This window comes from Apteryx rowi, unplaced genomic scaffold, assembly GCF_003343035.1.
Source record: "Apteryx rowi isolate R43461 unplaced genomic scaffold, aptRow1 scaffold_263, whole genome shotgun sequence".
Taxonomy (NCBI): domain Eukaryota; kingdom Metazoa; phylum Chordata; class Aves; order Apterygiformes; family Apterygidae; genus Apteryx; species Apteryx rowi.
The window spans coordinates 939,671-952,178 of NW_020449008.1; the positions used below are offsets into that span (position 1 = coordinate 939,671).

General features: G+C 43.7%; 1 protein-coding gene across 3 annotated transcripts in view; it reads left to right on the top strand.

The window, feature by feature from the left end:
• Positions 1 to 6: 6 nt before the first annotated feature.
• Positions 7 to 12,508, top strand: part of PARVB (parvin beta) — a 65,338-nt gene continuing 52,836 nt past the window's right edge. Inside the window, exons 1-2 of one of the 3 annotated variants that reach the window (XM_026067831.1) lie at positions 37 to 125; positions 8,910 to 9,041. In XM_026067831.1, the coding sequence (XP_025923616.1) occupies positions 8,990 to 9,041 (52 nt within the window). In that variant the 5' untranslated portion in view covers positions 37 to 125; positions 8,910 to 8,989. Of the gene's footprint in view, positions 126 to 7,736; positions 7,849 to 8,909; positions 9,042 to 12,508 lie in introns of those variants that run through there. The other 2 variants (XM_026067832.1, XM_026067829.1) reach the window with 2 other exon arrangements.

The following is a 12,508-nucleotide window of genomic DNA, read 5'->3' on the forward strand; positions in this document are numbered from 1 at the left end:
CCCGGCGCCGATGTCCTCCGCTCCCGTGCGGTCCCCCACGCTGCGGCCCCACAGGATGAAGAAAGACGAGTCGTTCTTGGGCAAGCTCGGCGGGACGCTGGCGAGGAAGAAGAAAGCTAAGGAGGGTGAGTCCGCCCGCGCCGCGGCCGGCAGGGAGTGAATCACAGCCGCGGTTTCCCCGGCCCCTGCGTGTCGCCGGCGGGGGAAGGCGGGAGGCGGCGGGGCAGAAACCCTCTTTGTTCCGCGGTGGGCGGGGGGGGCGGCGGCGCCAGGGCGCCGCGTGCCGCCCGCCGGGGCCCAACGGTCGCTGGCGGCCGTTGGCGGGGCGGTTGGGGGCGTCTGCCGCGGGATCCCCTGCGCAGCGCGGCGCTCGGCACCTCGCCGCTGAGCCCCGTCGGGGATCGGGGGGGGTGGGGGTGGGGGGTGGACCAGCTCGGCTGCCCCCCCTTCCTCCCGGGCCGGCGGCTTCTCTGCTTTTGTACGCCCGTCGCCGGGAGGGGACCCCGGAGCCCGCTTGTTTGTGTAAAATAAACTTCTGGGAACAAAGGACGGCTTTCCTTCTAGCCTGGGGTTGCAGCGTAAAAGTTGAGACGGGAACAGTTACATCCTCCCGCTTTGTCCCCGGCCTGGCGTGTCCGTAGGTTTTATATTGGAATAGGTACTTTGCCTAGGACGTTTTTCATACTAAAACATGTTCAGCAAAAAACCCTCACCCCCAAGCCCCCAAAACGTGGCATGGATCGCTTATACTGGGGTATGTTCTGAGTGCTTTAATTTAGGTCTTCACCACTGTGTTCTGGTGGTACAATTGTGCCAGCCGGGCACAAAGAAGTTTTAACTGCCTTCTCTGATGCGGGGAGCCTAGAAAAAGGTCTGCGAGAGCCCAGGTAAACTGCACGCCTGTGAGAGATGCTTTGGCGGTACTGTACACCCGTACAGCCCGCTGGGGCGAGAGCTGCCAGCTTGGGCTTAGCCTTACAGTGGTGAAATGGTCTTCTCGTGGGGGTACTCGTGCAAAGCATTTCCCTAAGCATCTGTTTACACCAAAGGCTGGGCAGAGATAGTGCTGTTTACTCTGAAGCAGAACAGCTTTTTTTTTTTTTTTTTAATAGATAGGGAGTTCTCTCTTTGCTACTGGACTTGATAAAAGTGATCTAGCCCTTTATACACAAAATGCAACTTTCTTCTGAACAGCGTCTCCCTTGAGGACAGCTTATTCTGTTGGCCTCTCGTTCTCTGACTGACCAAACACCAACTTCTGTGGAGAAATTCCTCCTCCACTTTATTTGCACACCACTGCAGTCTGCTAGCAGGAAATCGGAGTGTCATTTCCTTATGCTCTAATGTAATTTTGACTTTCTGGACGATGAGACTTGGCCTTGGTGGTGTTATAGTGTCAAATGGGGGTAGGATAAGGAAGTCTTTCTAGTTCAGGTCTCCTTTCAACTGACTATGGAGCAAGCACATGTTTTGCCCATATAGAGTCTATTAATTGCCCATAATGTTTAGAAGGCAGCTTTTTAATATTTAAAAACAAAATACTGGGCTTCAGAACTTGGCTTGAGAAAATTGCTTCTGTTTCCTTCTCCTGGCTGTTTTGGAGTGTCTTACTGGTGTTTCCTTTGTTATCTATTTTTAATCAAGTTTCTCAGCCTTGGTTCTGCTGAAGAACAGCAGAAGCAGTCATGCCTTTCAGATGATGTAATTTACTTCTAAACGAAGATGGTGGAGAAAAGTGATCTCCAGTAAGGGATTCCGTCCACGTGCTTTGAAACTCTGCATTTCCTTCAAAGGATTTTTGATCCTTAGCAGGTTGGCAGTGTCCCTTTCTAAATGAGCAATTTCAGCATTGTAGGTCTAAGGGGACACATTGCCACAGTCAGTTTTAGAAGATACCATCCACTCATTTTGCTGAATTTTCCCATTATTTGTCAACTCTCATTGGGGCCACAGCTGCTCTTGGCTGTGGAATGGCCCATTTTAATTTTGGTATTTGCCTTTGATATTAGTGGCAAACTACTAGTGTGGTAACATAAAGCAAGGTCATGCTTTTGTCGGTGTGATAGAAAGGAAATTGTAATGTGTGACTCCATCATCTTTTTAATTTCAGTGTGCCTTTCAGTTAAAAAATATGAACAGGGAGAATATTTGGAAGCCTGTGGAGCTACCAGTTGTTTATAACACGTTTACAATCAGCAGTGTGGTGCTGCAGACAGTGAAGGTCCTTCATTTTAAGGGGAAATGGCTTTCAGCCCTTTCACTTCTTCCTCAGTAGACGTTTTAAGGTCTGGACAAATCACATTCTGCACTTTCGTATTCAACCCAGTGTGGTATCTTCCTCAAGTGCAAGCTCTCCGGGCCACAGCTGTGAAACTGGAAGGGGGTTGAGGGCTAAGCCGTGGAAAGGTGACAGGGTGGGGATTGTCATCCAGTGGAGAGAGGATATTCCATAACTTGAACTAGGACCTGGGCAGCCACAGGGGCAAATTTCCACGCTAGAAACTTAAGTCTTTGTACGTGACCGAAATAGAGGTAAATTGGAAACTCACCCAAGTGATGTTTCTTGATTGAATTGATAGACCATTTAAGGGGAATATGGTCAACTTCCATTCTGTGCTTGGGAACCWCTCTATGTGTGCAGGTTTTCCCTGCTCCCTTTGGACAAGTGGAAGGTCGGCGAGGTCTAATTGATAGATTTCTGGTTGGTTTCTCTGAGCGGACCAGCAGAGGTCAGAGTGGTCTTCTAAGACTATATGTTGTCAGCTGTTTCCATCAAGTACTCTCAACAACAGCAAAAACACATGTTGCCCATGTCTCCTCTCCTTCTAATAGAATGGAAAGTAAGCAAGCTGGAGAGCTCTTTATAAATATTTATTGCTTTCACTGGCCTGTCTTTTGTATCTTAATGCAAATACTGGCCTGCTATCACTGTCTCAGGTATATTAAGATAATGACCATTAACCTAGTCTGTGCAAAACTAGTAATCCAGTTATATGAATCCTTTTAGTCTACATGCATGACCTGTCCCTAGTCTATATAGCTCAGAGATTCTTAGAATGGAACTGAAGAAGTTTGTTTGTTATTTAGGGTAATTCTTTTTTAAATGTGGGTGCTAGCCCTGGCATAAATATCAATAATTTGTGGCCAGCACCCCATAAGCAACTGAAGTTAAATAATTTTTGGCTAACTACTTTATAAGATGCTGTAATCTATTTTTAGTTAGGTTGTATTTGGAGAACAATGTTCGTTAAGTATCTCAAAACCRTTGTAAATGCGTAACATTGCTTTTTCACAGGACAATAAATAAAACTCTTAAGTACATTGATGATAGTAACTATGGTAGTATTTGAAGTATTTATCATAGCATGTAAACAACTTTTCTGCTAATTTTGCTTTAGCTGTATGGCATGACATAGTGGTTTGTCAGCAGATGCCTGTAGATGAGGTAGAGCTAACATTTCAGGTCAAATTCTACAAGTTATTTAAATATTTGAGGAAGACTTTGAATTTATACCTGAAACCTTTGCTTTACACTATTACACCTATATTTATGAATGTAAACTGAACTGACTCATTAGTCCACCCTGACTTAAAAACGAAAACAAAACCCCGTGTTCATTGGGAAACTGTTTTTAGTCTGATTTCCTATGGAAATATGGGGTGTGTGTGTGTGTGATCTCACTGTCTGTTTGGCTCCTCCCTTCCTTTTCCTTCCCAGGAGCGTTTTCAACTCCTAGGTTGGCTAAAAGTGCCCCTGAGAGAAAACTACCACTCGTAAGGGTCAAAATGGGTAACCAGTTAGAATAGGAAGCCCATAGTGGAGCCCTGCTGAAGGAAAAATTGCAAATGAGCTCAGCCCTTGTAAACTAGTAGGGAGTCAACATGGGAGAGAAACCGTCCAAAAAAGGAAGCATCTATAGGGAGGGCATTGAGTGGAGTTGTACGTTCTTTAATATTACAGTCAATCATCGCGTGCATCCTTAGAGAGGCAGACTTTGTTAGTTTTGATGCTCATGCGACCMCTAGGATTTTTTTTTTTTTGGTAACTTTTTCACATTAAATTGTGTAGAAACCTGCATAAAATCTAAGAATGTATTACCATGACATAGTTCTGTCTTGATGTATCTTGGATTAAATCAAGATGTGCCAAATCTGTAAGGTGGTTAATAAACTTTAACCCATCTGTTCACAAGCTCCAAATTTTACTTTAAATACCTTAGGAAACTATCGTGGTGCCAGCAGGCCCTACAGCAGGATGCAATTTGCAAGATAGATGATCCCTTAGCTTCTTTTCAGACCCTCTAGAAGATGCTCTTTTGGATAGTGCTGTACTTCATCTTGGTCTGTAAAAGGAGCTTAAAATAATTCTCCCCTTTCCTGTTGGTCAAACAAAAGCGATATCTTTGTATTGAAATAGAGAAGGTGAGTGTTTTGCTGCAAGTTTCACTCCTTGCCTACTTGCAAAGCTTTGTTTTCTTTTCCTTATTACAAACTTAGGAATGATCTGAGCAGCAGTTATTTGGCTAAGTGAACTTTCCATTATCATAGCGATACGTGTGTGTGTGTGTGTGTGTGTGTCTGTATAGCTTATACAGAGGAGTCAGTGAGAGACGTACAACAGGCTTAGTTACTGAGTGTTGTTCTTCAGTGACATGACTGAGGGTCGGCATAGAGGTGAGGAAACTGCTCCAGAAAAGAGCAATGTGTTGCGCCTGATATAATCAGTAGGTGCGTGGAAAGGAGGAGAGAATTGCCAGTGCTTCAGTGAGGCATAATTGCTGCAGCAATAACTGAATAATATGAAGGTTTTATGCCTATCAAGGGAGGTTAAAGCGTTGTTCTTAGGGTCTGTGCTTCAGTGAGACAGTGTGGCTAAGAAAAGTTTGCTGTTATGTTTGCTGGCAGGCATGCCGACTTGGTAAATAGCTTGCTAGCTGGGTGCTTCACATCACTAGAGCTCAAGGTTTTTTCTCTCAGAGAAACGTGGCTATTGCTCCCTCTGTTCTGCAGGGAGAAAAGTTGGGGGAGAGGAAGTGCAGTGACTTGCTCAAGGTCTTCTGGCAAGCCAGTGACAAAGCCAGGGAAGAAAACTATTTCCTGAGTCCTCTCTGGTGCAGTGATACTCAGGCAAAGGTGCTGCATAATCTGCCCATTTCCCATGTCTCCACACAAACTGAAACCCATCTCCAAGTTGTTCGGGTGGAATGGCTTGCAGTGCCCAATCCACTTTGATTTCCTGGGGGGGAAAACATGAGGAAATAAGCTCAACAGCAGAATTAAATTGAAGGAAACAGTTTCTTTATCATTCCTTTGAAATTGATGGAACTGCTTGTGTGAGTAATTGCTCTCTGGAGGGAGTAAGAGGTTCAGAAATGGGTTACTCAAACTTACTTCACTGCCTTCGCTGAGTACATCTCAACTCTGTAAGGCAGCATCCCCTTGAACACAACAGGATAGGAGAATTGGACTTGCTTAGAAAATGGATCTCATCTTCTTTCATTTGAATAGTATATGCTGAAAACCATTAAAATCTTTCTTTTTTCAATGCGTTCTGTTGTGTGGTCTCCAGAAATGCGCCTGTGTAAACACATTGCAAAAAAGTGAACTTCTCTGTCTCAGTGTGCTAAAGCTTTTCTACAGCCATTGCCTAGTGGCTGCTCAAGACTTTAAAAATAAAATTTTGCTTTAAAATGATTCTGAAAGATGCCTTTTAAATAGATCCTAGAAATATGTTAGCACCTTTATAACTCAATCTTCGTTCACCTCACAGGTGGCCCCTGTGTTGGCCATATTATCCATGCTGGAGATTCGTCCTGGTCACAACCRTTCTTGGCCTGCAGTGCCTATGTATTGTACTTTATGAGCTGATGCTGGTAGAGTAAATGCTCTGACCTCTCCGTTGTAGAAGAACTGGGACTTTGGAGCTCAGCTGGTGCCCAGAAACCTCAGGATGGAGGCGAGCTACTGATGTGCCTGCGTTCAAGCTTTTGTCCTGAGGCATGTCTGCATTTCTGGCTAGCAGTCAAGTGCCAAGAAACTGTAGGGTGCTGTCTAGTCTTGTGGTATTTCTCACCCCAACATCAAGCTTCACAAGCAGATTTGCCCCTCTCAACTCCTTGAGGTGCGAGCTGAGATAAGCTTCAACTGGTTGCTTCTTGCTCTCTCCTGGCCTGCTATTCAATGTGCTTTTAAGGCTCTTCTTTTCAACAGACTGGTGGTAGAACTCACTCCCAACTGGACTTACTTGCCATGTCTGTAGTAGATGGCAGTGAATTCTTCATGCGATAGAGAGACAAATAGAGAGTAAGTAGGGTCTAATTCTGTGGGCCTGGTTCACATAAATGTTTGCTGCAGTCTTGAGAGAATATTTGGTTGGGGGAAGTATGTTTGTACAGCAAAATGTGCTATTGCTGCTGTAATATTTAAATAGAAGATGAGGTGGATTCAGGTTAAGCAGAATTATTTGCTTTTTAAGAGAGAAATTTACATAAAATTATATTAAAATTACATACTTTTATAGCTATGTATGTAACTAGAGAGACAGTGTACAGACATACACAAATTCAGGTTGAACTTAGGAATTTCTTACTGCTGTTAATTTAAACAGAGACTTAAATTTCCTGTCAGGACTTGTGTAGCCTAGTTGTTGAGTTTCTCATGTAGGGCTCACTGGTACCTCTGACCAGGTCTGTTTTAAGTCTTTTCTTGCTAGAGCAATGCTAATTGGGGTTATGAGATTCTATTCTGGCAAAAGTTTTACAGTAGATACAGTTTATGTCCATGTCTCAACCAAAATAAACTTTATGTGCAAAAGAATCCTCTAACAGTGTCATTAAAAATGTGTTTTGCTGCTGTAGCTGCGTCTAGACTCGGGTGGTTTAGCCAACACAGCTTTAAGTATAGACAAGGCCACAGTGAGACAGAACAGTTTGGGATAGCAGTTGAACAGCTGAGAGTTTTCTCCTAGGTAGGATGCAGCAAAAGGCAGCAAAATAGCTCAGTAGCTTTAATAATGGATTGAAAAATTAACTTTTATTTTACAAAGATAGACATTTTGAAGTTGTTTTAATTTCAAAGTGGAAATCATTAAAATAAGATTAATTACAAGAACACTATTATTTTTATCATAAAACTGTAGCAAGGTTGTTATTAGCATTTCTAATTCACCAAAACCAGAGTTTAGAATTTCTTAAAAACAGTAACGTGAAGAATGGGAAATGGACTCCTTTTCTTCTTAAAAATCAGTCTACCCTTACTTAACAGTAATCTTCCAATTATATCTGTTTATTTTAATTTCTTCTAGAGTGTTTATTAATGCTAATATCTTGGGAAAGACTTCCATAACCTGGCATCTGGATGTTTCTGTTTCGAGGAGCCTGTGGTGAACCCTATGAAACTTTGGTGTAGGGAGGACTGGACATAGGCCTCATAAGAATAGGGAGACCTGCAAAGTCACAACTTTAAGCAGCGCCTGTGCAGATGCTCTTCACTCGACTGTGTGGGTGGGGACTATTGGTCCCATGGAGGGATAGGTGTGTGGAGATTAGGCTGTGTTCTGTAATGCATTATATCATACTGACTTAAGTATTCATTCAGCCTTTAAGAGTTGTAATATTTCAGATTTGTTTGTTAATGTAAACATGTTCTACCGATTTGCACATCGGCAATGCAGGAGTACAGAAGATTTAGTATACCTATGCATAACTGTGCTAACTGTCTTTTTTATGTACTTTAAGAACAGCTTTGGGCCAGTTGATCCAAAACCAGTTGAAGCCAGTGGAGTTTTTCAATGTACTGCTTTGGGCTTTGGATCATACCTTGATGTTAAAAGATCTGGGAGATTAGCAGGTAAACTCCTTCCATTGCAAAAGCATGTTGGAACAACTTATTGCTGAGGGATTCAGGCTTACATGGTCTGCAGCAAGGCCAGCATAAGGCAGAGTCTGCTGGCAACAGGAACTGGTGATTTAACAGTTACAACTTTGCTGTTCAGCTAAGATGAAAATTTTGTGTCTGTACATCATGCATGCAGGTGTCATGAATACAGTTGAGGAAACTCAAGTTTGTAGCAATAGAAGGGATATGGATGCCAAATTACTGTTACTTTTCAAATGGAACTGGGTGTTGAAATCTCTTGGGCACCATTAGAAATCTTGGCCTGTGGATATGTGCCTGAGAGTGTTGTTTGTATTGGAATTCCTGGGACATGATGGCTTGATGGAGACAGTAGAGAGGTTTATCATAAGGAGGAAGAGCTTTCTGCCTTTCATGTATCACAGTCTATTTATGGCCATTGTTACACTCGCTGCTCCTGGTAACGGGGAAGCCTTTCTGCTTTCCTCATTAGCACTGGGGTCTTGTTCCATTTCCAGGGTTTTCAACCTTTCCATGTCCTTATGTCACTGGGCCGAGTTCTTTGTTGCTGCAGCAGACTAGGGGCCATCCCCCAAACTCCTCACAGTTATTTCAGGAGACCTGAGGGCACAGCAAGAAGGAAGGAGGGGGAGGCAAGTTTTCCAAAGACTTCTCATTATGCTGACCTCTGCTCGTTATGGCAATCATGATGCCAGCAGACCTCGAAGTTCTTTGAACTAATGGGATCAGGGTATTTTGTTGCAGAAGCCAGTGACTTAAAGGTCAGACAGATGGCTCCAAAGAAAGACCTGACCTGTTTTGTCAGCCTGTGCCAGTGTCTTTTGGGATGTGATTGATGGTATGGGTTTTGTTTTAGTCAGCTGTCACTGTGTCCACTGATAGATGCCTTTCTCCGCACAGCCCTCTAATTGAGCTGTTCTGTGTGGTGACTTTAGTAGTTGCTTAACCCCTCCCTTGTACGTTCTCTGTCCTGTCTGTGGAATGTGTTATATGTGTGCGTTGTCACTGATGAAACTTATTTTTTTTTTCCCCAGGGCACTGCAAAATCAACTGATGCAGTTGTCAGAGTAACTTGCAAAGTATTCATGTGTGCAGCAGGTTTTCCCATCAGTATATGGTATCAATGGATCGCCACTTGCTTTTCATGCCCTCCGTGCGGCTATGTGGTACGTGCCTTTGGTAACTGTCATAAGCTGCGTTGGCTCTTCTTATGCTGGGCTGAGGGACGGGAGCTGGAGAGAAGTGTGGCGTTTGTTGCAGTGAGGAGGAGAGGAGGTGGAAGGAAAGCACTGGCAGGGTGAGTGTTGGGAGAGCCCTGCTTTTTAGGGGGCAGTTCCAAGCCTTGGCTCCCGGTACCTCCGCTGCAGGGACAGGCTGCTTGGTGGGGCTGCACACTCTCCCCATCACCTCAGGAGGGGTTGTGTGCATGGGAACTAAACCAGCAATCTTCATGTGAGCAGTAGTGTGACACCTATTTGTCTTTGAGGGTGGGCTGAGCATGGAGAAGTGGGAACGGGAACCTCTGTATTGCATGACTAATAAATCAGTAGCCAGCTGATCTCTCCAGGATGATGGGTATTCAGCTGCTCAGGTATAAATTTCCTAATTTGGACTCTTTTGTTTGTCAAGTAGAAAGCTGCAAACCAAAATTCGTGACTTCTGCTGTATATTTAGTTTTAGCTGGAAAAGTATTATGGCTAACATATGTGGTTTTAGGGTTTTGTAATTGGAGTCAAGTTAACTCTTGCTCTGAAAACCAGATGTAGAGAGAACATGCACACCTGGCAGTGTGTACTGGCCTAGAGCAGTGACTCTGCTCTTCTGTACTCTTTGGGCCATTGAATCACCATCATTTCCTCATGGAGGAACATATATCTGCACAATGAAACTTCTAATTATAAATATTATACACACAATTTTTTCCGTACACCTCCTGCAGACCCCAGTCTAGGAACTTTTGGCCCAGAGGGAAGGCCATGGGACAGGATTCTGGTTTTGGCTTTGTTGGTGGCTCTCAATGTGATTTCTGGAAATTCATTTTTGCCTCTCAGTGAGTGTTTCTCCAAATTAAAAAAGGCTTCTTTGTAATCTCCTGAGATCTATCTGGCAATCAGGTATAACTCTCATAAAATCCCTTTTCAGTGCATGCTGCATTTTGGTTATAAAAGAAGCAAGCTGTTCTGGCTCTTATGAATTCCAGTTCCTCCTTTAGTACTTCTTACTTTCAGTAATTGAACAATAATGAAATATGCTGAAAAAAGGAAACTGTATGTTTTCCATTATAGCTGCCATATGGCCTCATCACAGATTTCTAATTAGCTGAGAAGGTTGCGTACACAATTTATTTAGAGTAAGGAAAGAGACTGAGAGAGCTGGAGGAGGAGGAGAACTGTTCTGATATCTGTATGGAGTACGGTATCTGTTTCTCGCTGTCTTTAAATAGAAAAATGTGTGATCCTCAGAAACTGTCTTCTCACTAGGTCTGTTTGGCAGCTGTAGGCATATGTGTTATTAAGCAGATGCAGAGACTCCTGTCATTTTAAAATAGAATGCTTTTGTTTATTCTCAGGCTTGCCTACTCTAGCGAATGGATTTAAGGGATAGTGAGGCTTTGCAAGATCAACAGCAATTTCTTACTATGTGGTAGAATGGGGGAAAGTACCAGGACATCCAGGCTGGAATTTTCTCCTTAGCATTTCTACTCAAGAGTTGTCCCTTGGGATTATTGTTTGCCTTCTTCCCTGCATATTGTTCCCAATTGTGTTATAGTGAATTGATTCCACTGGAACATTAGGCAGGATGCAAAGTATGGCTAGCAATAGATACATCTTGGATCTACGCTAAATTTGGTCTTTCAAGGATCTTGACCCTCTAATTAGGTAATTAATTAGGCCTATATAATGGAGCCCTATCCTGGGGAAACTGGATTTTAATTGGGTGCAGGATGTCACACTAGTACTGCTGTACCAGATGACTATACCTGGGAGCCAACCAAGCTGCTGCCTCTACAGCAGCTCTGATGCTGTCTGCCACATGAACTGGTAGGGTTTTACTGCATGTGAAAGTGGAGGCACAGTTGCAGCTGACCTCATCTCGTGCAGCAATAGTCCAGCTTCAAGCTGGACCTTTGAGGGTCCTTCAGACCAAGATTTCTCTGGTTCTCTGGAGCTGGATTCTTTGAGGGTCCCCTGTCAGGGAGATAGACGGATGGTAATGGGAAGGCAAGAGATATTGGTTTTGGGTATCCACTCTCTGCTGTTTGGTTGAAGGAGRAAAGTATGTATTTGTTTTCATGAAGGGTCCAGGGTAACTGGGTGCTTGTGAGATTTTTCTCCTACTGCTCACACATATTCAGATTGATAGTTTCCCTCTTCTACTTGACCATTTATAATGCACTTAGATTAGATTGCTGCCTTTTTAATTTAAAAGCCTAAATTATGGTGTCTGTTCCTTTGTCATCTCTGCTGATATCAGCATTATAAGCAGTAAGAAGGCTAGGGAACTATGTTTGACCAAGATGTACTCTGATGTTTARGTTGTGTGTTTGTTTTGTGCTGTCTGTCTGAGTGTTTATTTCCGATCCCTTCATTCCTGTCGCTTACATGTTACCACATGGATCATAGGTACCAGCATTTGCCAGGTTAGTTCAGCACCTGGTGAAGAGCCTTTCTTCGTCTGCTCTCGAACCAACAGGGAATGAGTATGGGTTTTCTTTTCTGAAGACAAATTGATACAAATAAGTTTTAGTGAATGTCTTTCCTTCCCATTAATACTATTACATGCAGATGCAGTACCACCTGGCATCTTGGTAGAAGGCATCCTCACTTGTTTCCTTTATTTGCTTAACAACCAGTGCATCAACATCACAGTTGTTTAAGAATTTCTCAAAGAATGAAAACACAATTATTTTGAAACTCTGTGAGCTGGGGAATTCCACTTTTATGCTGAATGCAAAGGAGGTGAGCACTGTTGTTCCAAGGAAACCGAATAATTTGCTGTGTTGCAGCATAGCTAGCCAGATGATTCTGTAAAGTGGTATTGAGAGTGTGAAACATTTCATATCTGTTATATTGGAAGAGGAAAAAAAACACTAACTAATTCCTGTGCAGGAAAAGGAGGAAGGGAGATCCTCATGTCTGCCTATGGCACTGCCTGTGTTATGTGATCTGTCTGTCTGGTGGTCTGTCCTGGGACCTGTCCTGTTTAACATCTTTACCAATGACCTGGAAGGGGTGATGGAGGGTTTGCTCATACTTTGCAGATAACACCAAACTGGGGGGATCAGTCAATACACTTGAGAGCAGGGCTGCCATTCAGGAGACCTAGAGAAGCTGCAGGAATGGGCCAACAGGACCCTTGTGAAATTCAGCATGGACAGACGCGATGTCCTGTACTTGGGAAGGGGGAAGCCCTTGCAGCGATACAGGCTGGGGACTGCCTGGCTGGGAGCAGCTCTGCTGAAAAGGCCCTGGGGGTCCAGGTGGGCAGCGAGCTGAGCACAGGTCAGCAGTGTGCCGTGGTGGCAATGCAGGCCAACCACATCCTGGGCTGTATTTAAGATATCTAGCTGCACTGGAACACCACCTTTTCAAGCACATATTGATATTATCAATGCAAAGCCTTTTAAAGAGAC